Below are 26,971 nucleotides of genomic sequence, written 5' to 3' on the forward strand. Positions count from 1 at the left end.
CCCAGAATGTTGTATAGATGTCAATTCTCAAATTAATCTACAAATTTAAGGTAATCCTATTCAAATCCCAAGACAGTTTTTGGTGGTAGCTATTTTTAAGACAGGGTCTCGCTCTGTTGTCCAGGCTAGAGTGCGGTGGTATGACCACAGCTCACTTCATCCTCAACCTCCCAGGCTCAAACAATCCTCCCACTTCAGCCTCTGAAGTGTCTCATATGGTGTCCAAGAAATGGGGACAAATCTCACAAAGGGACTAGGCTCAGGAGGGCTGGAATATTCAGGGAAGGTGTTTTTTTTGTTTTGTTTTGTTTTTGTTTTTTGAGGCAGAGTCTCGCTTTGTCACCAAAGCTCGAGTGCGGTGGCCCGATCTTGGCTCACTGCATGCTCTGCCTCCCAGGTTCACGCTATTCTCCTGCCTCAGCCTCACGAGTAGCTGGGACTACATGCGCCTGCCACCACGCACAGCTAATTTTTTGTATTTTTAGTAGAGACAGGGTTTCACTGTGTTAGCCAGGATGGTCTCGATCTCCTGACCTCATGATCCGCCGCCTCAGCCTCTGAAAGTGCTGGGATTACAAGCGTGAGCCACCGCGCCTGGCCTATTCAGGGAAGGTTTCAAGCAGAAAGATGAACTTGAGTTGGCTTTGGAGAGATTCATGGGACTCCCACAGGCAGAGTGAAATAAGGGCATTTTAGATGGACAAATGCACAGACAAGAGCAGAAATGCGGATGGTGTGACTGGGGTATGGTGAGGGGCTGATCTGGCTGGAATGGAGGGCTGCCACAATAATGGAAATGGTAAATGAGGCAAATAAGGTTGGATTGGGAGCATGGCGTCAAGGTTGCCAGCTTATTAAATCACTCTTCCAATATGCTAGCAGTGGCCTCTTGGGAAAAGTAATACATCATGTAATCGAACAAAAGGCAAACAGAGGCAAGCTCCAGGAATGGGCACTGTGAACAGGACTCGCCCCAGAGTAGCCAGATGTAGGCTTTAGACATGTTAATGCAGGTTGAGCATCTCTGATCCGAGGGGGAATGTCTCACATGGTGTCCAAGAAATGGTGACACATCTCACAGAGGGCCGAGGCTCAGGAGGGCTGGAGTATGAGACATTCCCCCTCCCCTGTGAACTTAAAAATGTGGCCAACAATTTTTTTTTTAAATGGCTACTCTGTAGTGCTTTAACTGGACCTATTTAGACAATGCCTTACACACTGGAAAAGGATGATACTGTGTGAATCTAATAAGTCTACAAGACAATAGTTCTCTCTATTGGCTGGCTCCTTCCTCTCCAGGGTGATGACAACTTCGTGAGGGTGGAGATTATACGTCTCTCATCATTTCAGCAACAAGGAAATAAATTAGTGGCAGAGTAAGGGGTGACTTGGTGAGTACATCTAATTGTTGACATCGTTTTACGTGGGAGAAATTTTGCTATTATATCAACTTCTTAAAATAGTCTAGTGGGATTAACTTGGTTTCATTTCACAGAGACCTCCTGGAAATGAGGATCCTTTAAAATCCTGGAATATACACTGCAGTAAAAGAACAAAGTATACCTCAGCCTTAAAGGACTGAAAAAGAATGTCAAGTAGCAGCAGGTGGGGAAGTGGCTTTGGTTTTCAGTTTGTGAGCTCTGAATCCACAAAAAGACAGGACTGCATTCTGAAAACCTGAATTATTGTCCTTACCTCAATGAGACAAAAAATTATAACCACAATTGTTAGTATTACAGTCACAGATACTGCCAAGATGATTTTGTAGTCAAAAGCATATCCTGGAAAGTCTTTCATGAGCTAAAAAAAAAGGAAAGAACAATTAAAAAAAAAAAAAAGAGAATGGAAGCTAACTTCTCAAAACCCCAGTATTCCAGGTGAGTAGCTTACAGGTTTTTTTTTTTTTTTTTTTTGAGACAGAGTCTCACTCTGTCACCCAGGCTGGAGTGCAGTGGTGTGATCACGGTTCACTACAGACTCCACTTCCCTGGGTTCAGGTGATCCTCCCACCTCAGCCTCTCAAGTAGCTGGGACTACAGGCATGTGTCATCACCCCAGCTAATTTTTTTTTATTTTTGTGGAGACAGGGTTTCACTGTGTTGGCCAAGCTGGTCTCAAACTCCTGACCTCAAGTGATCCACCCACCTCGGCCTCCCAAAGTGCTGGGATTACAGGCATGAGCCACCCCACCTCACCTGTAGTTCATGTTGTGTACTAATCTATTTCACTCTCTAAATGAGCAAAATGGGAGATCACAGTCATGGCCAAACTTACATGGCCAAGACAAGCTATGGCCTGGGAATTCCAGGTTCTCTGGTGTGGGCACTTTCCTGGCATACACTAAATGATGGGAAATCTGGGTCTCATGTTTCTGTGTGGTCCTCACCTCGCTCGACTTCTGCTCTTTCTGTTCACTCTGGGTTTCCATGCTCTCATTAATATAGTTCTCAGTTTTCCATTGGTCCGTATCCCATTCTGCCTTGGACGCCTTTACTTCCTTCTGCTCACTAAGAAGCTTCATCAGGAGGCCTGTCCTGGAGATGAGCTTGGCACAGGTCAGTTGCACATGGGTGTCAGAGCAGTCCATCTTTAAGGTCCGGATAACATGAGAAATAAACCTTCTCACATCCTCGGTGGGGATGAGGGATCGTAGCTGCTCGGTTAGCTGAATTTCAAACTGATCACCTGGGGATGAGAGCAATGGATAATTGAAGCTTTTGGGCTCAGGGGACAGGTCAGTGCCCACGTTGTTGTATTCCCATTGTGTTGGATCGGTTTGTTTAACAGATGGCCCTAAGTTGAACGCAATCCCAGCAGAATCTGCCTCAGGAGGAGGATTGTAGTTTGTGTTTTCAGAGATGGTGCCTTCTGGCATAGTAGTGGTTTCCATAAAAATGTTTTCTTCGAAGGCATTTCTTGCAGTTGTGTCTTTTAAATTTGTGTTCTCTGTAACACGTTCTGAGGTATCAAATAGTTTAGGAAAAGGATTTTCCTTAGGACTCAGGTCTACTAAAGGCAAAAAAGCCCTTTGTGAAGGGGAATTTATGAGGCTGTTCGCTGCAGAGAATGGCGGCCTGTTTGCAAGCATCAGTCTATCCAAATAATTTTTCTTTCTCAAATTTCGACTCTTTTTGGCCTTGGGTGTTCTGTGGGCCACACGGTAGCGAGTTTTATGATAGCGGTAGTTTTTTCTGGCATGTACGATTGGTCTAGCAGCCTTTGTATTCTTAACTCTAGCCTCTGCATTTTCTAAAATTAAAATACTGTAGGTTGAGTCTTTTGATCTGTCTCTGACCTGAGGTAGGGCTTTTGCAGGGGTGGAAGCAGAAGGCTCACCCATGAAGAAGCATTTCAGCACAGAGGAGATTGCCGCCTTACGCTCTTGGGTGAATGAAGGCTTCCTGCTTCAAATGCGTAGATGGCATTTCCTGCTAACTTCTCGGGCCCCTGCTCTATGTGAGGCTGTTCCAGCTCCCCTGGGACTGGGCTCCTGAGCCTTTTTTCTTGGGCAGCGTTCTCCACAAATGCCCGTGCACCCTCCTCCCTCCTGGTGCTCTGCTTTCCCACCTCTTTGAAGTGCCTTTTCTGGATGCTCCTTGGGCCCAGGAGGACTCTGTTCACTCTCTGCAGGTTTTTGCCTACACTTTGAATCTTTATCAGGCTGTTTTCCTGTGGTTGGATAAATGAATGATTTCTTTTCAAATATTTGGCGTTTAAATTTCTTACCTAGAAGGCTGGTCTGCATAAGCATGGCAGTTTTTTCTTCCCTTTTAACTTCATCGATTTTTTCTTGTGTTTCTGCATGTAACACATTTTCTAGCAAATACAGCTTTCTCAATTTATTTTCATAACTTGAGTTGTTGGATGCAGGTTGAAGAGAGGGGCCCTTTGTATTGTTTTCCAAAATACTCAGGGGCCTATCTCCATCTTGCGCATTAGAAAAGAGTAGTTTCATGAATGGTAACAACATTGATTCCGCATCTAGATTTCCTGCTGAGAAATAAGGCAAGATGTAACTTAGTGCACTGATAACCTCACTCTCATCATTGGTGTCTAGCTGCTCACTCCCAAAGCCTGACAAGTTGATGCCACTGCTGTCTGAGGGTGCCTCCGGCTCAATAGTCAGCTCAGTGCTCGTGTGCTCCTTCCGGGCCTGTAACACCTTCATGAACGCTCCTTCTGGATTCCCTATGGATGCTTCTTCATCTGTGAAAAAAGAAGAGACTGCTTTGATCATGAAAGATGATGGGACGGCATGCATCAGTCCACAGCTGTACGCCCCAGTCACACGGAGTAGGAGTCAGCAAACATTCGAGTGCCATTCAGAGCAGAAACATACACCCAATCCTAAACCTACGAAATGGCAACAAAAGGAGGAAAAAACATCTTTTGAAAACATGGCCACCTACTTGGAACATTCCATAGTGTGACACAGAGTAAGTCTGCTTAGGATTATTCTGTTGATCCCCAGGGGCCAGTTGCCCAGTGCTCAAAGCTCAAGGTGGAAGACAAGTGCTACCATGATGACCTGATGAGCTGGCCTCTCTGCAGACTGCTCCGTACCCTGTGCTGTCCTGCCTCAGATGCAGAGAGAGCACAAGGCTCCCTCTCTCCTTGTCCTCGGTGTACCTGTAGTCTCGCTACCATCACAGCTGAATGCAATGAAAGGCAGTCCTCTGAGAGGAGCAGGGTGGAGATGCTAAAGTGGAGGATCCCTCCCATTGCTGATAGATCCTCATCTGGCACACGCGCCACCCACCCACCCCATTCTCTGCTCCCACATACTGTAGCCCCATCACAGAAGACGCGACATGGAAAAAACTGCGTCCACCCTAATTCTTTTCTTAAATTTGGGCAGGGATTCAGGGTGTAGGTTAAGAGATTTTTAATTTGCCAGATTGTAGGCTTATGTTGTTGAATGTACAATGAATCTATGGTATGACAGCAGTTTCTGGATAAACATTACTTGAGGTCCTAAAATGCAGAAGGGAAAATGCAACTTTCGTCAGATGCCTACTTTGCTTTCATTTCATCTCTAATATTTTGGATGCGGAATCATCCAAAGCTTCTGACTGCATGAAGGTCAAATGTACCAGTGTGCAGCTGGCTTTCTTTTCCAGAATTAAAAGTATTTTGGGTGGTGCTGAGGGTCAGAGGAAGAAGTCAAGATTGTGAGAAAGGAGAAAGATGGGCTTGGGGAGAACACAGAATTGGGACAGAAGACCTGGCACAAGGTACAGCACCTAGCACCTCTGATCTTGTTTTTCCTCATCTGTAAAAGGAGATTACCAATGCTTTTCTGCCCACCTCTTGGGGAGAAGGGAAGAATATAATTGGTAAAAAAAAGTTTTGAAAAATAAGCAACATTTTCTTAAAATAAGTAGCCAGGCATTATTCATCATCCACCCCATATCACTGGTAGATACCTGTATTCAAGCTATCCGGACATGAAAGCAGTCACATTTTAGAAGTCATGAAGTTGGTGCTAATAAACCTAATCTACAGAAAAACTCCTGAAAGCACTTGAGCATTTGTTCTGTGAATAGAAAGGTTTGAGATTCAGAGCAAGTTCAGAGTTGGATGGTCTAAGCTTGGAAAATCCCTCATTCCATTAGAAGAGCCAGGTAGCAATTTCTGGTTATGGAACCAGAAGCTCTCAGGCTTCAAATAAAATAGCATCACTTGTACTCTTATAAAATTGTAAAAACAAAAACAAAAAAACCCGGATCTACATCTGTCCTATAAGGCCACGAGTACTTGAGATCTCATGGATATAAAACCAGCTTACAAACTACATTGCACTGTATGAAGAAATTATCACTGGGGGCAAAGCACCAAGCAGAGAGCACAGTACACAGTGTGTGGATGTTAATGTTATTGCCTAGTCTTCCCATTCCTTTGTCTTGGTCCTTTATGAATATGGAACAGTTCTATTATTACATTTTCTAATAATAACTGAGAACCTGACTCAAGGGAATAGTTCAGAAATTGAGGGAGTTTAACTCTGAATGAGTAAATAAAAATAAAGCAATTATATCATTACTTTACAAATTTATCAATTAAAAATAAAAAATTTAAAAACAAATACTTAAAATAACGTAACAATTGATCACCAGGCAATTTGGACTCACCACAATGTATGGTGCTTGTCAGACATGTACTGTTGCAATGCAGCTTGACTGTCTTGCAGACAGCCTCAATGCTGTTTTTAAATTGGCAGAGGCAGCAGGCCATATGGCTAGGTTAGATCCTATAGATGAAAACAGAGAACAATAAATTAGTGGTAAAGCGGTTGAGTAGGTAAAGGAGGCAGGCCAACGCTACCAGAGGGCTGGGTGAAAAGGTGTTATTGAGGCCTGTGGACTGAACAGTTGGGTAGGAACTAGAAGGCCCAAAGGAAGGAGGACAGAGGTGCCCAACTGAAGGGTAAGCATGGCAGTGAGTATGGTATGCTTAGAATAAAGGTGGTTGGGATTAGAATTGGGTGACGCTGATCAGTAGTTTAATTCAGAAGTATTTCTTCCCAACTCAAAAGTCTCACTTTGGGCTCAAAGTACACAGGAAGAAGGTAGACTTCTAAGAAGAGTCTGAATAAGTCCCCAACTTCTGGAGGCCCTTTCTCAATTCCTGTTGGGAGTGGGAAATACTAGAAATTACTCTGGGCATTAAAAATAGCTTAGTTCAACGTGGATTGTGGGGTTAAAAAAATAACAGAGATTGCATTGGTCAAATCTGGACAATTTGAGCATTCAAAAGAATAACAACAATAATAAGCTATAACATAATTAATATATAAAAAAGAATCAATGAAGAATGATATTAAAAAAGAAAGGAGTTGTTCTTTAATGAAACAAAGCCAGATAATAAATGTGGAAGGAATGACAGAATTTTAAAAAGTGTCACTTTGCAACCACCAGTAATAAAAATTGATTCAGACAAGGATTATCACTGATGGACAGCTGGGTGAAAAGACATCTGAGAACAGGATCTTCACTGATCTCAAAGTACTACCTCACACATTATTTATTAACTATAGGAAAAATTACTTTTTTAAAAAACGAGACAAGGTCTGACTCTATCACCCAGGCTGAAATACAGTGGCAAAATCATAGCTCACTGCAGCCTTGACCCCTCTGGGCTCAAGTGACCCTTCAAATTCAGTCCCTGGGACTATAGGCTTGCACCACCACACCCAGCTAATTTTTTTTTTTTTTTTTTTTTTTTTGTATTTTTAGCAGACACAGGGTTTCACCTTTTGCTCAGGCTAGTCTAAAACTCCTAGACTCCAGCAATCTGCTTGTCTCAGCCTTCCAAAGTGCTGGGATTACAAGCATGAGCCACCACACCCAGCAAAATAACTACAATGGAGAGACCTGGAAGATTACCTTCAACAAGTGATCAAACCTCATATTACAGGTCACCTGCGATCCCGAGGCAGGAAGGATACATCGCCTATGCAGTATTCTTCCCAAAAATGCTTCACTTGAATCTCATCATGAGGAAACAGAGAAATCCAGATTGTAGGACAATTTACAAGACAACTATCTTTGACTCTTAAAACATGCCAACGTCATGAAAGATCAAAGAAAGTAGAGGAATGTTTTAGATGAAAGGAAATGAAGACATGACACGCAGTGCCTGATCTTTGATTGGATTCTGTACTGTTCTTTCATCTTTCTGCCATGTTTGAATTTTTTTCAAAGTATAAATTTGGGCAAAAGAGATAACCAAGACAATTGATTAATTTATTGTTATGGCTTATTGGGGGCAGTTTCAGAAGATAAAAACAATCTCTGTAACTGGAGTAAAAGGTTAATCTTAGGCAGTATAGCATGGTCATTAAGAATACAGATTCCACAGCCAGACTAGGCTTAAATCCCAGCTCCACTAATAACGTGAATTTGGGAAAACTGCTTAATCTCTTTCCTTGGCCTTGTTATAATAGTACCTACCTCTAATAAGTTTTGAGGATTAAATGAAATCAATACGTGAAAAATGCCTGGCACACAGTGAGTGGTCAATAAATGTTAATGACTATAATTATTACGTTACAGAGGTTTTGGGTGGGCGGGGAGGGGGCGCACTTTTCTGAGTCCTCCAAAAGGATGGCTTTATTAGGGCCACATTAAGACTGTGGAGACAGAAGAGTGTTTCATGGATATCTGAAGTCTATGAGTTGGGGGTACAATGTATAGAGTTTTAGATTACAACTGCATCCAATAAGTTGGCCTGACACATCTTTCAAACCTACAGAGGAATAATCACAAGTGACTAGTATTACTCCTTTGGGTCCAGTGGAAGCCTCTGATCTTCATGCGGACTGGACCCAGAACCGTAACCCAGCATTTTATTATACAGCAACCTTAACTCTGACACAAAGGTGTTTCTTTTGTTTGTTTTGAAGCTGGGTCTCGCTCTGTTACACAGGCTGAGTGCAGTGGTACAATCTTGGCTCACTGAAGCCTCTGTCTCCTGGGCTCAAGTGATCCTCCCACCTCAGCCTCCTGAGTAGCTAGAACTACAGGTTTGTGCCACCACACCTGGCTCATTTTTGTACATTTTGTAGAGATGGGGTTTCATCATGTTGCCCAGGCTGGTCTCGAACTCCTGAGCTCAAGCAACCCTTTCTCCTTGGCCTCCCAAAGTGCTGGGATTATAGGCACGAGCCTAGAGGTTTTGTTATTCTTTTCCTGCTCCCAACTTTTGATTTTAAACATTTTCTTTTTTTTTCTTTAAGCCTTAGGATGGCTGGGAAGCATTTTCAAATGGTCTAACGAACACCTGTATAACTTTCATCTGGAATCCACAGTAGCTAATACTTTGTCACATTTGCTTTCCATGTGTGTTTGTCTATACATTTTCTGGACAAACTATTTGAGAGTCAGTTGCAGACATAACGACCCTTCACCATTAAAGACTTCAGTGTGCAGCCCCCAAGAACCAAGGCATTCTCCTACATAACCAGAATACTATCATCACCCAATGAAACTTAATAATATTATCATTGCCTACTATGTAATCCATATACACATTTTCACAATTGTCCTAATCATATCATGGCTTAAAAAATCGAGAATCCAATCAAACATCACCAAACATCAGACATTACATTTAGTGTTCATGATTTTTTTTTTTCTTTTTGTAGAAAGACATTTAATACTTCTGTTTACAAAATTCAGGCACACATTTCACTTTGCGCTGGACCGTGTCCAAGGCTGTGTGCTCATCTCTGCCAGGGTGTCTGCGCCCTTCATGTACTGCTGACAAAGGGGGTGCAGAGCAGAGCCTGGGGTCCAGAGGCTTCAGGCTGGGCCACAGTGGGAGAGGAATGTGAATGTGGCCCAGTCCAGAGGACCCCCCATTTCATCGATTTTGGATCGGGTGACAGACAAAGCAGATGTTGGGGCTGCGGACCTACTGGTCTGGGCAGGGGTCTGGAGAACCCAGGGCCGCCTGCTGTGGCCTAGAGGAGATGGTCAGGGCCACTTCCCACAGGGTGGGGTGGTAGCGGCTGGGAAAGGGGAGGCCTGGCCACGAGGAGCTTTAACATTTGCTCACTGGAGCCTTTGTGCTTGGCCCTCAGCAGCACGGCTGGGGCTGTGATCCCGTGCGAAGTGTGCTGGGGTGTATGTGGGTGGTTGGTGGTGACAGCTTGTGCTAGAGTGACACAGGCCTCCGTGGCCCTGGCTGGGGGCAGTTGAAAAGCTGAAAAGGCCGAGACGGGTAGATCACGAGGTCAGGAGATCGAGATCATCCTGGCTAACACGGTGAAACCCCGTCTCTACTAAAAAATACAAAAAACTAGCCGGGCGAGGTGGTGGGCGCCTGTAATCCCAGCTACTCGGGAGGCTGAGGCAGGAGAATGGCGTGAACCTGGGAGGCGGAGTTTGCAGAAAAAAAAAAGAAAAGCTGAAAAGGTACTTGGCTTTGTGAGGGCGGGGCTTGGGAGGCGGGGCCCTGAAGGAGGCTATGTTCTCTGTCCTGGGACAGATCCCAGCTGGCCTCTGTCCCCGGGCTGCAAGCTGACAGCAGGCAGGGGAAGCAGTGAGGCCCTCTGCCCTGGCCTTGGGGAGGAGTGCATGTGTGAGGTGGGGGTGCAGTGGCCCTGGAGTGGGGCCAGGGCCCATCTCCAGCACCAGGCTGGGACAGGATTTAAAACCAAGGTCCTGTCTCTGAGCCAACCCGGGGGACGCTCGATCTCATCCTGTTAAGGCCACAGGACACGAGGGCAGGCAGTGGGCCGGGTCCCTGTGGGATCAGGACGGAGGTGGGTGCTGCCGCGGTGGAACACTAGTGTTTGTGAGAGTACCTTAGGATTAGCCCCGCCTGGGCCAGCTAGGCAAGGAGTTGGGGAGTGAGGAGGAGGCTGGCGCAATGCAGTAGGGAAGGCAGCTGTCACCGTTGGGGGTCAGCGCCAGTGTAAACAGGCGTCCCCACCCACCCAGATAAGCCCCCCACCCAAGTGTGGCTCCCTGCTCAGGGAGTACCTCGAGGACCTGGGACTGGGTGACACCGGCAGGCTTGGACACCATCCTAGCAGCAGGAGCCTGGAGGAAGGCAGAAGACCCGGCAGGGGGTGCCGCCCAGTGTGGACAGAGGGGCGGGGCGCTGGCGAGTCACTGCGGCAGGGGCACGAGCGTGTCCACGTAGCTGAGCAGGAAGAAGCCCGACTGGCCGTCCAGCATGCCCTATACCAGTTGTAGTTGATCTGGTTGGTCAAGGTGATGACGTCACCCTCATGGAAGCCCAGTTCCCCATGGTTCTAGGGTTCGAGGTTGTACAGCACCTTGCAGCTCCACTCGTCTATGGGTGGCATGCTCCTGCTAGGAGTCCAGATGGGCTTGTCGGAAGATCGGAAAGAGGAAGCTGTGATCTTGGGGACTGTGGTGCTGGGGAAGCCCCCGTTGGACTGCTCAGGCTCTCCGAGGTCAAAGGGCTCCCGGGACTTGGGCTTATACTCCCGCTTGGGGCGTGAGGAAGCTTCCTGCATTCTGCGCTTGGGCTTCTCTGCCAGCTTGTCCGGGATCTGCACGGCCCGCAGGTAGCAGTCCAGCTGCGCCTCCACCAGGGTTGGGAGCTAACTCACCTGCTCGATATTGGTCTCCAGGAGGTTGCGCATGCTGGTTTCTACCACCTCCTTGGACTCCTCAAACTTCTCCAGCACCTGGCGCAGCTCCTCATTGGGGATCTTGCCCTGCCGCTTCTTCTTTTAGTCAAAGTCCAGGCGTCGGCCCTCCAACTGGTGGTGCTGGATCTCCTTCAGGTCGTTCTCGCACAGGTTCTGGAGGTGGTCAATGAAGTTCTGCTTGACCTCTATGTCCAGGGAGTCCTTCACCTCCACCAGGTGCTTCATGGACTTGCCAACATCCAGCAGTGTGTCACCGAAGTTGGACTCACCGCCTAGCTCCTTCAGGTGGGGGATCAGGTACTCGCTCAGGAGCCCCTCCGACTGCAGGTAGCTGGGGTTCTTCACCTGGCCCCAGATCTCGGACACCATGTTGAGCATGGTCAGCTTACCTGCGAGGCTTGGGTTGGGCTGCAGGTACTTGATGGTCCTGGCCAGCACTTCCGTCACCGCCTTGCTGGTGACATCCACCTTCTCCATCTCTTTGAAGTCATCATCCAGCTTGGTCCCCTCAGCCCCTCCCACCTTCTCACTGACCAGCTGGCTTGCCTTGTAGAAATGGTTCTTCAGCCCCACCACCGACATGCCCGCTGCCGAGCCTCCCACCGGGACAGTGCCAGCGACAGGCTTCCAGGCGCCGCCAACCCTCTGCCCGCCTCAGCAGCCCCCGTTGGCACCGCCTCCGCCACGTGCTTGCCAGCCCCAGCGCCGCCTAGTGTTCATGATTCTTCAGTCTCCTTCAATATAGAACTGTTCCCAGGATTGTTTTAAAGTATACTGACAAACCTTTGAGACTGTAAATGACCTGACGTATACATTATCTTTACTTGAGAATGGTAATTTTTCAATACGCCATTAAAGATCATTACACATGAGACAAGACAAATGCACTGGCCTACTTACTTTGTATATAAATGTGTAAACTCCTGAAGACTTCCAGTAATAAACTCCAATAAGGCAGTTAGTTCAATGTCTGTATGGCCTTGGTGACAAATGGTTACAGAGAATGAGAGCATTTTTCCTATCCACTAATGGTCAAGACAAAAGCAGACAGATCCTCACTGTCTTAGAGACCCAAGTGAGAAAGCTGGTCGATGAAGAGGACTTCATCCAGAGAGGAAGGGATCTAGCTGACAGGGAAGATGCTGCAGGAGGCTGAGGGAAGTGAGGCTAGAGCAGTAAAACAGATCTGACAATGTGGTCAAGATAAGAAAGTGACCTGACAAAAATTAACAGAGTGTGAAATGAAGGGCCCTTTCCATGCTAATCTTGCATACTGCCCTCAACCAGCCTTAGCAAAACAGAGTTTCTATTTAGTTTGCCATATTGTGGGGTGGTGGCACTATTTAAGTTGCAGTCAGTTGTGTAACAAACTCACAGTAGGGCCCTGCAGAAATACATACATATACACACACACATATATATACACACATATATACATATATATAATTTTTTTTTAAGACAACGTCTTGCTCTGTCACCCAGGCTGGAGTGCAGTGGTGCCATCTTGGCTCACTGCAACCTCCACCTTCTGAGTTCAAGTGACCCTCCCACCTCAGCCTCCCTAGTAGCTGGGACTACAGGCCTGTGCCACCACACCTGGCTAATATATATATACACACACACATATACATATATGCACACACACACACATATATATACACACATACACACACACACACACACACACACATCTGTATATATATATATAATTGCAAAGAAGGCCAGGCACGGTGCCTCATGCCTGTAATCCCAGTACTCTGGGAGGGTGAGGCAGGAGGATCACTGAGGCCAGGAGTTTGAAACCAGCCTGGGCAACATCGTGAGACCTCGTTTCTCCAAAAAATAAATATACAATTGCAAAAAAAAAAAAAAAAAAATACATCCTCACACCATATATTCAAATTAACTAAAAACGGATCATAGACCTAAATGATAGTATTTCTGGGAGAAGACATAGGAGTGAATCTTTTCCACTTTGGACTAGACAACAGGTTCTTAAAGATTTCTTAGGTACGGAACAAAAAAGCACAAGCCATAAGAAAAAACTGCTAACTTAAAGCTGATCAAAATTAAAAACTTCTACTTTTCAGAAAACACTTTTAGTTTAATTATTATTAATTTTTTTTTTTTTTTTTTGAGACAGAGTCTCACTCTGTTGCTCAGGCTGGAGTACAGTGGTGCAATCTTGGCTCATTGCAACCTCCACCTCCCAGGTTCAAGCACTTCTTGTGCCTCAGCCTCCTGAGTAGCTGGGATTACAGGTGTGTGCCACCACACCTGGCTAATTTGTGTATTTGTAGTAGAGATGGGGGTTTTGCCACGTTGGCCAGGATGGTCTCGAACTCCTGACCTCAAGTGATCCACCTGCCTTGTCCTCCCAAAGTGCTGGGATTACAGGTGTGAGTCACTGTGCCCAGCTAGAAAATATTTAGAATGAAAAGACAAACCACAACCTGAGAGAAGATATTTACCAAACACATATCTAAAAGGCCTTGTTTTTTGTTTTATTTACTTGTTTAATTTTTTAGATAGTATCTCATTCTGTGACCCAGGCTGGAGTGCAGTGGTGATCACAGCTCACTGCAGCCTCGACCTCCCGGCTCAAGCAATCCTCCCACCTCAGCTTCCCGAGTAGCTGGGACCACAGGTGAGCACCACCACACCTGGCTGATTTTTATATTTTTGGTAGAGACGAGGTTTCACCATATTGCCCAGGTGGTCTCAAACTCCTGACCTCAAGCAGTCCTCCTGCCTCAGCCTCCCAATGTGCAGGGACCACTGTACCTGGTCCCTGAAAGGACCTGTATCTAGAGTCTATAAAGCACTCTTAAAATTCAATAATAATGAATCTTTCATAGGGTTACAGGGAAAAAAAACCTCAATAAAAAGACTAGTATCCAATTAAAATATGGGAACAGATTTGAACAATTTAGTAAAGAAGATATTTGCACATGAATATTCAACATCACTAGCTATTAAAGAAATGCAAATTAAAACCACAATGAGATTCCACTACACATCAAGCAGTAGAAAGGCAAACATTTCTTTAAAAACTGAAATATAAGAATCTGCTGGACCGGGCCAGGCGTGGTGGCTCACGCCTGTAATCCCAGCTCTTTGGGAGACCAAGGCGGGTGGATCAAGTGAGGCCAGGAGTTTGAGACCAGCCTGGCCAACAAGAAACCCCATCTCCACTAAAAATACAAAAATTAGCTGGGTGTGGTGGTGCGAGGCTATAATCCCAGTTACTCAGGAGGCTGAGGGAGGAGAATCGTTTGAACCTGGGAGGCAGAGGTTGCGGTGAGCTGAGATCTTGCTGCTGCACTCCAGCAACGAGGCTCTGTCTCAAAAAAAAAAAAAAAAAAAAAATCTGCTGGGTCGAGTGCGGTGGCTCACACCTGTAACTCAAGCACTTTGGGAGGCCAAGGCGGGTGGATCAATTGAGGTCAGGAGTTCGAAACCAGCCTGGCCAACATGGTGAAACCCTGTCTCTACTAAAAATACAAAAATTTGCTGGGCGTGGTGGCATGCACCTGTAAGCTAAGCTACTCGGGAGGCTGAGGCAGGAGAATCGCTTGAACCTGGGAGGCGGAGGTTGCAGTGAGCCTAGGTCACGCCGCTGCACTGCAGCCTGGGTGACAGCGAGACTCCGTTTCAAAAAAAAAAAAAAAAAAAGCGAAGTGAAAGAAGCCAAACATAAGAGGCGACACGCTATATGATTTCATTTATAAGACATTCTGGAAAAGGCGAAAGTATAGGAACAGAAATCAGATTAGTAGCTAACAGGGGCTGATGGTGAGGGGAGGGAATCGACTACAAAGGGATACAAGGGGCCTTTTTGAGGCAACAGAAATGCTTTATATTGGGAATGTGGTGGTGGTTATGTAACTATACATCTGTCAAAACTCATCAAACTGTACCCTTAAAAAGGGTGAATTACATGAAAATTATATATCAATAAACCTGACTTTAAAAAATAATAAAACAAACCTAAAGATCCAATTAAGTAAAAATAAATCTAAGAAAAAAATAACTTACAGTTTTTCCAGTTCAATAGTCATCGTGAGAATGTTCTTAAGTGTTGCAAGTGGGACTTGTGTTTTTCCCATGTCTCTAAGGAAGAAAGCCGAAACATTCATGATATGAACCCCAATAAAAAATTCTGTACTTTAAAAGATAATTCAAAGACATGTGATTACTTCAATATCGGCTTCTCTATAAAACAAGTCAGCTCAACAATTTATTTGCCACAGAATTCCAGAGACCTCTTATTAAAGAAATTTGATTTGCATCATCAAATTAATGATATTCAAGAATAGAACTTACATTTTTTCTTTTTTTTTTTTTTTTTTTACCATTTATCTTACTTCTCATTTCATATTGCATTCACCCATCTTGATTATTTACTCTTTTCTTCCTTTTTAGAATAATGAACACCTATTCTTCTTTGCTTTCTTGGTTAAGTAATATTCCTCCATGTGTCTACATGTTCCAAATCCATACAGGTTCTTCAACACTGTTCTCTTGCCCTGCTGGCTGTCTTGACCATTACACATCCTTTCTTAATCCTTTTCTTTGCCAATAACTTTTTTCAATAACTCAGTTAAAATTTAAATTATGACTTTTTAGCCTAAATGCAAAATACTTAATCTTTGATGAAAAATTTAAAAAGAGCATAAATCATCTCATGACTCATGAAAGTGCTATAGTACTTACAAATATTTTAATGCCGGCAATTTAAAGAGATACGGATCTTCAACAGTTGTCAGAGGATTGTGATTGAGAATTCTGAAAAATTCAATAGAATTAAAATTATCTGCATTTTCAATGTGTGAAATTGCATAAAAAGTTTATAGTCATTTTTTGGTATGGAACTTGTAGGTAAAAAAAAAAAAAATTTTCTATTTTTACCTAATAAATCACCATTAGACTTCGTAAAGCACTATTCCTTTGGGAACTACCTAGGTCTCTAGAAGATAAAGTAGAGGAGAGAAACGGGAAGAAATAGAAAAAATTTTAAAAAGTGGATAGCAAAGGAAAAATATGCCACAGAACTTTTCAGGTCAAAAACCCTAGAAGTGACTGTTGGTGGGAAGCCCTGACTCTGTAGGAAACACTATTTCTAGTGTCCTCCATAATTCAGGTTGCTTGTCCTACTTCAAGTTGCTCATTTTTGTTGTTGTTGCTGTTTTGTTTTGTTTTGTTTTTTTGAGATGGAGTTTTGCTCTGTCACCCAGGCTGGACAGCAATGGCTCCATCTTGGCTCATTGCAACCTCCACCTCCTGGGTTCAAGCGATTCTCCTGTCTCAGCCTCCTGAGTAGCTGGGATTACAAGTGCCTGCCACCACTCCCAGCTAATTTTTGTATTTTTAGTAGAGACTGGGTTTCATCATGTTGGCCAGGCTGGTCTTGAACTCCTGACCTCAGGTGATCCACTCCCTTCAGCCTACCAAAATGTTAGGATTACAGGTGTGAACCACTGTGCCTGACTGCTTGCCTTTTATCTTTGCAAAGTTTTTCAAATTCATGGTTTAATTTGCACAGTTAAGGAAAAAAATAGGACCAATTCTTTTGCTTTATAGCCAAAGAAAAAGGGATAAATCTAAGAGAAGGAAGAACGGGTCAAAACCATACTCCCATCATATACTCCCACTTGTCTTGTATGACATCACAGCCTTTGTTACATTGCATGTAATCACCTGTCTACTTGTCAGTCTCCTGGACTATCAGGCTCCTTGAGGGCAGAGACCACATCTTATTCTCATTGTCATCCCTGTGCCTGGCATGATGTCTGAAATTTACTAGGCATTTAATAAATGTTTATTGGGCCGGGCGTGGTGGCTCATGCCTGTAATCCCAGCACTTTGGGAGGCTGAGGTGGGCGGATCACCTGAGGTCAGGAGTTTGAGACCAGCCTGACCCACACGGAGAAACCCCATCTCTAGTAAAAATATAAAATTAGCCAGGTTTGGTGGTGCATGCCTGTAATCCTAGCTACTTGGGAAGGCTGAGGCAGGAGAATCGCTTGAACCTGGGAGGTGGAGGTTGTCGTGATCCAAGATCGCACCACTGCACTCCAGCCTGGGCAACAAGAGCAAAACTGTCTCAAAAAAAAAAAAAGTTTACTGAATAAACAAACGACATTTTGTTTATATGTCAACAAAATGAATAAATTCATTTCGATGAGAATTTTTATTCCAAAATGCTGCAATCTATTTTCTTTTTAATTCTTTTAAGTGAACAAGAAAAAGAAAAGAAATAGGAAGAAATAAAAGAAAATCAGCCTTTACATTAACCCAAGAATCATCACTTTTGCAGAAATTATAAAAATAATAATTATTACAGTGAGTATCTATTGGGCTGCTAGGTGTTTGTGATCGGCATTTCACATTTAATCCTCACAACAACCTTATGTGCTAGATATTATTGCCCTATTTTATAAATGAGGAAACTGAGGTTACACAACTTGTCCTAGGTCACCAAGCTATTAAGAAGCTAAACTGCTGGGTGCGGTGGCTCACGCCTGTAATCCTAGCACTTTAGGAGGCTGAGGCAGGCAGATCACCTGAGGTCGGGAGTTCAAGACCAGCCTGACCAACATAGAGAAACCCCATCTCTACTAAAAATACAAAATTAGCCGAGTGTGGTGGCGCATGCCTGTAATCCCAGCTACTAGGAGACTGAGGCAGGGGAATCGCTTGAACCTGGGAGGTGGAGGTTGCGGTGAGCCAAGATCGTGCCATTGCACTCCAGCCTGGGCAATAAGAACAAAACTCCACCCCCCCACCAAAAAAAAAGAAAAGAAAGAAAAAAGAAGCAAAGCTGTAATCTGAACTCATGTGCTTAATCTGTAGGAAGAAAAAGGGTTTACTTTAACCTTACGGGTTTTTACATTTTTCTTTTCTTTCTTTCTCTTTCTTTCTTCATTTCCCTCCCTCCCTTCCTTCTTTTGAGTCAACATTTCCATTTATTGGCCGGGCATGGTGGCTCATGCCTGTAATCCCAGCACTTTGGGAGGCCGAGGAGGGTGGGTCATCTGAGGTCAGGAGTTCCAGACCAGCCTGACCAACGTGGTAAAACCCCATCTCTGTCAGAGTCTCGCTCTATCACCCAGGCTTGAGTGCCATGGCATGACCTCAGCTCACTGCAACCTCCGCCTCCCGGGTTCAAGCAATTCTCCTGCCTCAGCCCCTTGAGCAGCTGGGATTACAGGCACCTGCCACCATGCCCGGCTAATTTTTGTATTTTTAGTAGAGACGGGGTTTCACCTCGTTGGTCAGGCTGGTCTCGAACTCCTGACCTCAGGTGATCCACCAACCTTGGTCTCCCAAAGTGCTGGGATTACAGGCATGAGTCACCACCACGCCCAGCCTTCATTTATTTTTTGTAACTTCTATTTTAGGTTTAGGGGTACATGTGCAGGTTTCTAATACAGGTAAATTGCATGTCACAGGGGTCTGGTGTACAGATTATTTTGTCACCCAGGTAATAAGCATAGTACACAATAGGTAGCTTTTTGATTCTCACCCTCCTCCCACCTGCCACGGGAACAACAGCTCCCCAGTACCTGTTGTTCCTTTCTTTGTCCATATGTACTCAATGTATAGCTCCCACTTATAAGTGAGAACATGTGGCTCCCAAAGTGCTGGGATTACAGGCCTGAGCCACCCCACCTAGCAACAAGGCTAATTTGAGGGTCACTTGTTTGATGCCTTTTCTTGCCCATGCCAAAGGTCAGAACTAGCAAGCAGAGCAGGTCATATATAAGCTATGTACGTCTCTTGGCCTCTCTGTACCTTAGTTTCCCCATTTGAGAAAAATGAATGGATCTTAAGACATACTTTTCAGAGTTCATAATGGGATTATACCCAGCTAACCAATAATTGTATGTATTTTTATACATAAATAGTTGTTTACATGTATTCATCTTCTATTTCACTTACAACTTGTGTAAAAACTGCATTCCGTGCCAGGCCTGAAATGTTCCAAAGCTCAGTTCTGTGAGTAAATTGCAACCAAGATTTCTACAAAAGAAGACACAAGCCAAAAGAAAAAAAAATTTTCAGAACATTTATCATTTGCTGTGATTCTAATTTATAAAGATGGAACATAACCCTAATCCTTTCTCTATGCACTAAGGAAATCTCACTGTGGAAGATACTGGCTTATGATTTATACCTTAGCATTGCACATGTGTGTGTATTAGCTGCAAAACAGTGAATGCTCATTAAATACCTGTGATAAGTGATCTTTATTTCTCTAGAACAGGATTTCACAACTTCAGTGCCATCGACATTTTGGACTCTATAACTGTTTGCTGTGGGCATTTGTCTTGTACCTTGGAGGATGTTTAGCAGCATCCCTGGCCTCTGCCCACTAGATGCCAGGAGCACACTCACAGTTTTGTCAACCAAAACTGTATCCAGACATTACCAAATGTCACCTGAGTACAAAATCACACCAGTTGAGAACCACTGCTCTCTCATGATTCACTATGATCTTTGTAATTCTCACACTAATCTTTGCTAGAGACAAAAAGGATTTGCTATATAATTTTAGTAGCTTCCTACTGGTAAAACTTTAATCATATTTCAAAGAGGTTTATAATTAAGTTTTAAAAAAATTCCAAATGTAATCAAGTTATATTTGTAACTTACATATATTGCAAAAATGGTAGTGCTTCAAATGTATGTCTTTCAATAAACCGTATTTTATTGCAGGATAAATCTCTAGAAAAAGTAAAAGAAAAATATTGCCTTGGTTAGTTATTAGAGGTTGATTAGTATGAATAATAGCAAGAGTTTAGAATAATATTGAATACACATTTTTCATCTCAACTCTAAATGTCTTGACTTGTGTTTGAACTTTCCAGAGCCCCTAACCCTGCCCATACCTCTCCTAGAGTCTCACCTTCATGGTTTTCATAAATAGAATATACATCTTAATAGACTTTGGAATTAATTTTTCCTGAGAGCAGCAGACTTGATTAGATGCCCTTTTGTAGTCTCATCAAATCCTAGATTATGAGCTCAAAGTTTTTATATATAGTTTCTAATAGTAAAAAAAACGTTTTTTTTTTTTTTTTTTTTTTGAGACGGAGTCTCGCTCTGTCACCTGGGCTGGAGTGCAGTGGTGGGATCTCAGCTCACCGCAAGCTCCGCCTCCCAGGTTTACGCCATTCTCCTGCCTCAGCCTCCTGAGTAGCTGGGACTACAGGTGCCCGCCACCTCGCCCGGCTAGTTTTTTGTATTTTTTAGTAGAGATGGGGTTTCACCATGTTAGCCAGGATGGTCTCCATCTCCTGACCTCGTGATCCACCCCTCTCGGCCTCCCAAAGTGCTGGGATTACAGGCTTGAGCCACTGCACCCGGCCATAGTCTCACATTTATACACCTTCCTAGTTTAGGTCTGTTTTCCTAAGCCAGTTCAATATCAGAAGAAATAAAACACATCCTTTCACATCATTTGAAAGGAAGTTACCCCTTTAACTAACACATAACTTTGAACTAATTCAAATCATATTCATAGAATCAATTTCTATCATATTAATAGAAACTCATTTTTGGTTTTATATTGCATTAATACTTCATGAAAGCAATTTCTTCAGTTATCCAGTGATGGTGCTTGTCCCTCCCTCTTTACCTGGATGGTGTAACGCTGTCTGGCTGATGTCTCCATCTCTAGTCTCTTCCTTCCTAAACTATCCTGCACACAGTCATCAGATAAACTCTCCAGAGTTTATCTGATGGGAAATTATTGAAGATGCAAATTCTTGGTCCCACTCTAGACCAACTGAATCAGTAACCACGAGGGCGGAGTCCGGAACTGAGTTCTAACGCGCCCTCTCAGTGATTGTGATGCAGATCTATCTACAGCACTGCTGCAGTAACACGGTTCCCCATGATGGCTCCTCAGCTGGGCATTCAAAGCCCTAGAAGATCTGGTTCCAATATCCTACTCTCCCTCCTTGTACTCTACAGGTACTCATGGCATTCCTCGAATACTTTCCTGTGATTTGCCCTTCTCCCATTTTCCTTTTGCAAGTTTAGAATATTTCCCCTAAGATGTCTGTCGGATGTTACACAATGGCCCTTCAAAGTCCTATTCAAACGGCATTGTTCTAGTAACATCCTCCTGGGTCCAGATTGAAGGCATTTTCCCCTTTTCTATGCTCCAGAAACAATGTATCCCTCCTCATGCCCACATCCATTTCTTCTTTTTAATGTAGTTATTTTTTATACCATTTCTTCTGAGCATAAACTCCTTGCAAGCATGGACTAGGTTTTGCTCATCTGCATTGCCCACCATGTTTAAAACTGATACATGGAAATAAAGCAAATTCAAATATTTGTTAAATAAATGATAGCTGGGGGAGTAGGAGGAAAATGACTATTTTAAAGGAAATGTAGTTTTATTACTTCACAGCCACTGTAGCACTTTGGCATCCACTTGAGGGTCTTTATATCCACTTGCCTTAATTCCTCTACATTTGAAAGAATCTGTTTGCAAAACAGCATCACTAATGAGCTTAATAAGGATTAACGACTACACACCTCTATGAACAAAGGATAAGAATCAAGCTTCCATAGCAATGAACATAGTATCTTCTTGTCTCTAAACAGACAGAAATACTATGCAGGTATCACTTTCTTGGTAACAGGGCTGGGGAGACAGTTATTTTGTAATTGGTGAAGAGTTAGGGGCATTTCTGGTATGCTTCTTAGTGTAAACATTTCTAGCTCTACCACTTAACCATCATTTTAAACATCTGTTTTCATATAACAATTCTTGAAACGAAATCCTTAATACTAGTCTATTCTGTTGGTAGCTTAATATTCTTGATCTGTTATTTATACAATTCAGCTGATTTTTAATATTTAATGTTATTTTAATTCATATTAAATTACCAAAAATTTCTGGATTAATGATGTTCAAATGAATGTAGGTGGTCTATATTTTCTTCTCCTTTAGGTAACAATCTGAAGTTAACTTTAATTCCTTTCATCCTACTCACTAATTTTTTCAAATCTTTTTTGTGAAAGTCAGACAGTAAATATTTTAGGCTTTGTGGGCCATATGATCTCTCACATATTTCTCTTTCTTTTCTTTTACTTTCACAGTCCTTTAAAAATGCAGAAACCATTCTTAACTTAATGGGCTATTTAAAATAGACCATAGATTAGATTTGATCTATTGGTTGTAGCCGAATAGAAGATGGTGTGTGAACCCTTATAAAACAAGGTTCATATAAGTGTCGTCACTGCTCAGATCTTCTTACCATGTGAAACTTTTTTCTGTCTGCATTTTGTCTATATAATTTAAAAACTGAAAATGCACAGGACATAGCTAATGCTAGAGATGGGCTGAGACCCTATACAAACCTACAGAATTGCAGAATTTTATTGCTGGAAAAATCTTAGAGATTATCTAATTTGAACCCCTTATTCATTTACGGATAATATGACTAAAACTTATAAATGTGATTAACTAACTTACAAATACTGGAGGGATAGCAGGCCTTCAAATGAATCCTTATGTAATTCAGTCAAAGAATTTCGTCCGGGCGCGGTGGCTCAACCTGTAATCCCAGCACTTTGGGAGGCCGAACGGGCGATCACGAGGTCAGGAGATCGAGACCATTCTGGCTAACACGGTGAAACCTGTCTCTACTAAAAAAATACAAAAAAACTGCCGGGCGGGTGGCGGGCGCCTGTAGTCCCAGCTACTTGGAGGCTGAGGCAGGAGAATGCGGAACCCGGGAGGCGGAGCTTGCAGTGAGCTGAGATCCGGCCACTGCACTCCATCCTGGGCGACAGAGCGAGACTCCGTCCAAAAAAAAAAAAAAAGAATTTTCACTGAGATTCTGGAAAATGAAAAAGTCATTTCTAGATTAAAATGCAAAGTACAACTATTTGCCACACAGGACTATGTCCTGCATGTGGGGAAAGCGGGTCATGGTCATTTCAAGACGGTGTATCTGCTCTTTCATTCAAACCTTTCCTTACATTTTCCTTGTGTGTCCATCTCTGTCCACCACTACACACACACACACACACACACACACACACACACAGGCACACACAGGAAAGCGCACACACACACACAGAGGAAAGCGCACACACACACAACACACCCTACCCACTCTTCCCACCAAACTGCCTCCTCTCTACATCCCAAAGTCCCTGTTAGAATCCACCTCTGGGTGGCACCAAGATCAGCAGAACTTCCATTTCCTCCTCTTTTCCCAAACCTTATTATGAAAGCCCCACATGGAACCATGTCAGGGCTGCAAGTGAAGCCATTCAACCTTTTTCCCCTATCAAAAAAAATGTGAGAACTACAATGTGCATACAGTGCACAGGACATCAATGTTCTTTGTATTTTATTTAATTTGATTTAATTTCTGAGACAGGGTCTCATTCTGTTCCTAGACTGGTGTCAAACTCCTGGCTCAAGTGATCCTCCTGTCTCTGCCTCCCAAAGTGTTGCAATTGCAGACATGAGCCACCTCACCTGGCCAAATATCAGTTTAATAATTAAAAAGGAGATACCCATATTGTTACAAAAGAACATTGCTAGCATCCCAGAAGTCCCAGTGTGCCCCTTTCCAATCAAATCCCTCTCTCTAACCCAATTAGAAAAACTCTCCTGACTTTTGTAATAATGTCTTGCTTTTAAAATGTAGCTCTGGCCTGGCATGGTGGCTCATACCTGTAATCCCAGCACTTTGGGAAGCCAAGGCAGTGAATCACCTGAGGTCATGAGTTCAAGACCAGCCTGGTCACATGGTGAAACCCTGTCTCTACTAAAAATATAAAAATTAGCTGGGCATGGTGGCGGGCACCTGTAATTCCAGCTACCCGGAGGCTGAGGCAGGAGAATCGCTTGAACCCAGGAGGTGAGGTGGGGAGGTTGCAATGAGCCAAGATCGTACCATTGCACTCCAGCCTGGGCGACAAGAACAAAATTAGGTCTCAAAAAATAAATAAAGCAATTCTCCTGCCTCAGCTTCCCAAGTAGCTGGGATTACAGGCACCCACCACCACACCTGCCTAATTTTTGCATTTTTAGTAGAGACGGGGTTCGCCATATTGGCCAGGCTGGTCTCAAACTCCTGACCTCAGGTGATCCACCCGCCTAGACCTCCCAAGGTGCTGGGATTACAGGCGTGAGCCACCGCACCTAGCATGTGTTTTATTTTTAATTTAGAACTCATGTATGGCTTGTCTATATATTGAACTGGTAATGTGACACACAAACTGTTGTGAAAAATGCCAGTTACTTCGAATGTAAGCATTTTTTCCAAAATTATTTGTGTCTAAATCAATTCCTTCTATAAATCAGTAAGAAAAGGATGAAACAATTCAACAGGAAAAAGAACAAAGGATAGAAAACTCAGAGAAGAAACACAAATGTTCCATAAACATATAATGATATTTAATTAAATTCATGAGTAATCAGAAAAATTCAAATTTAGGTGGAATCCCTTTTATTCATCCATAACATCAACAAAAAGTTGGAGAATACCCAGCGGTGAAAAGGTGTGGGGGAAATGAATGATGTCATCTCCCCACACTTTTCACCGCTGGGTATTTTCCACTTACAGTAAGTTGGCACAACATTTTTGAGGGCAATTAAAATTTATATCTACATAGTCTTCACTTCAACAATTCCATTTCTAGATATCTATGCTACAGGAATACTTGCCCATGTTCACAAAGAAGCATGTACAGGGATTTCACTGCAGCAATGCAGGTAACAAGAAAACTAAGCATAATCTAAATATTCATCCATTGGGGAATTATTAAATAACTATGATGCATCCAGACTATGGATGATGCAGGAGTTTAAATGAATGGGTGAACGTCTGAGTACTGGGAAGGAAAGAATCTAAGACATATCATGAAGTGAAAGAATCAAATTGCAAGATGTTACCATTTATGTAAAGAAAAAAGATTTTTCAAGCAACACAACAAATCCATTTTGCTTTATGTAAATATGTATGTAGGCAAATGGGAAAAACTCTGGAAGGATGTATACTAAATGCAGAGTAGCATTACCTCAGGGATGAGGGAGTAGGGCACAAGGAGGGTTTTTGTTGTAACTGTTATTGCATTTTTATACATTAAAAATAGAATCGGGCTGGGGGTAGTGGCTCATGCCTGTAATATGAGTATGTTAGGAGGCCAAGGTGAGAGGAGAACTTGAGCTCAGGAGTGCAAGACCAGCCTAAGCAGCATGGGAAGACCCTGTCTCTACAAAAAATACAAAATTGGGTGGGCATGGTGGCATGCACCTGTGGTCCCAGCTACTTGGGAGGCTGAGGTGGAAGGATCGCTTGAGGCCGGGAGGTGAAGGCTGCAATGAAATGTAATTGTGCCACTGCACTCCAGCCTGGGGCAAAGTAATATCCTGACTCTGAAAAAAAAGAGGAAAAAAGAGAATATAACCATGTATTATTTGTATGATAAATAAATTTAAGTTGCCTCTTAAAGAGAGCCTACCAAATTTAATTTTAAAATAACCATAGGATTGCAATCAACAGAGGCTGATTTGGGGAATGGAGGAAATATCTTTTTTCAGAGGTATTGACCTCAAAATTCTGGACTGAGAAGGATCTTACAATGCAGTTAGTTTTCTGTCATATTCAGAGAGAATATACACTCACAGTTTCTCGGTCCAACTGTATGCTTTCCATACATTTCCATCAATGTGAGAAATATAGTTTCCGTGGAAACCTCTGTGAAGAAACACAGTTTATATCCTTGAATAGGTAGGACAAGAATGAACAGGATAAGTAAAAGAATCGTGGCAACCTTGTCGGGGATATTCAGTTACAGAAAATAACACCTGCTTTCTTATTTCCAGAGCTATCAGCTTCCCAGTTCGCACAATTCATCAAGAAACAATGTGGGGCCACTGGCACAAATGATGAGGCATCTCCCGGAAGCTTAACTTCCTATCCATCCCATCTCTTGGACAGACGATGCCAGTTAATTACTTTGAATGTAAGTATTTTATCAAAAAGCACTTATGTGTCTAAACAAACTCCTACAAATCAACACAAAAATGGTAAATAATTCAACAGAAAAATAGGCAAAAGCTTATCACTATCGATAAATAAGTAGAAAGAAACCCTACGCCAGGTAGCACCAAAGCTTTGCCCTCTGTTGAAACATCCTAGGCTTTTTCTTTCCACTCTTATTACAACCGATCTGATTTGGCCCCTTCACACTTTACTCCTATGTTTTGCAAGACCTTTCTAAGTTGTCTCCCTGAAATAAGCTTTTCCTTTTGGGCGCTCTACATATGGATTCTAAAATAATCCTTTGCATGTCTACACTTGAACATAAAGAAAAAAACAAAATAAAATAATTCTCCTGTTTTAGTAATTTAACCTCTCTTGCTTGGAAACTTTCAATGGCTTTCCACACCTCACTGTGTAACTTTCAAACTCCTGTAGCTGATAGTCAAGGTTTTACATAATCATATCTGCATTGCTCCCTCACCTAATTCTTTGCAGCCAGATTGGTCTACTAAATTCCAACCATACCTGTAGCCATGCCTTTGCCTAGACTGTACTCCCATTTTTTTTCTATTTAACAAATTATAGCTAGTCTTTAAGACCCAAGTAAAGTTTTAGCTTATCCATATAGCTTTCCTTGATCTCCACACCTCAAGGATCATAGATTCTGGTAAATTCTAGCACCGACAGTATGCATTTTCTTTTAGTGATTAATTATATATACCTCCCTTTTTATGCCTATTCTATTTCTTCCCTCCTATCATTTTCACGTTCTGGAGACAGTAGCATACTTGACCCTGGGTTTGACACAAAACGA

The 26,971-nt window shown here is 43.0% G+C and overlaps 1 protein-coding gene, 1 long non-coding RNA gene and 1 pseudogene across 3 annotated transcripts in view; 1 reads left to right on the forward strand and 2 right to left on the reverse strand.

The window, feature by feature from the left end:
• LOC117067505 (leucine-rich repeat-containing protein 37A3-like) overlaps positions 1-26,971 on the reverse strand; it is a 30,031-nt gene that overhangs the window by 1,738 nt on the left and 1,322 nt on the right. Inside the window, 10 exon segments of the mRNA XM_033184207.1 lie at positions 1,696-1,800; positions 2,387-3,400; positions 3,403-3,687; positions 3,689-4,206; positions 6,132-6,250; positions 15,167-15,241; positions 15,845-15,916; positions 19,073-19,153; positions 19,787-19,858; positions 25,798-25,869. Of these exon segments, the coding sequence (XP_033040098.1) occupies positions 1,696-1,800; positions 2,387-3,400; positions 3,403-3,687; positions 3,689-4,206; positions 6,132-6,250; positions 15,167-15,241; positions 15,845-15,916; positions 19,073-19,153; positions 19,787-19,858; positions 25,798-25,869 (2,413 nt within the window).
• Positions 377-26,516, forward strand: LOC117067682. Its single transcript, XR_004430828.1, has 2 exons — positions 377-1,391; positions 25,998-26,516. It is a non-coding gene; the product is annotated as an uncharacterized LOC117067682 (long non-coding RNA).
• Positions 9,904-12,668, reverse strand: LOC117067565 (annotated as a pseudogene). The gene has a single exon (XR_004430794.1). The product of XR_004430794.1 is annotated as an endophilin-A2-like (transcript).

This window comes from Trachypithecus francoisi, unplaced genomic scaffold (genome assembly GCF_009764315.1).
Source record: "Trachypithecus francoisi isolate TF-2019V2 unplaced genomic scaffold, Tfra_2.0 Contig00141, whole genome shotgun sequence".
NCBI lineage: Eukaryota > Metazoa > Chordata > Mammalia > Primates > Cercopithecidae > Trachypithecus > Trachypithecus francoisi.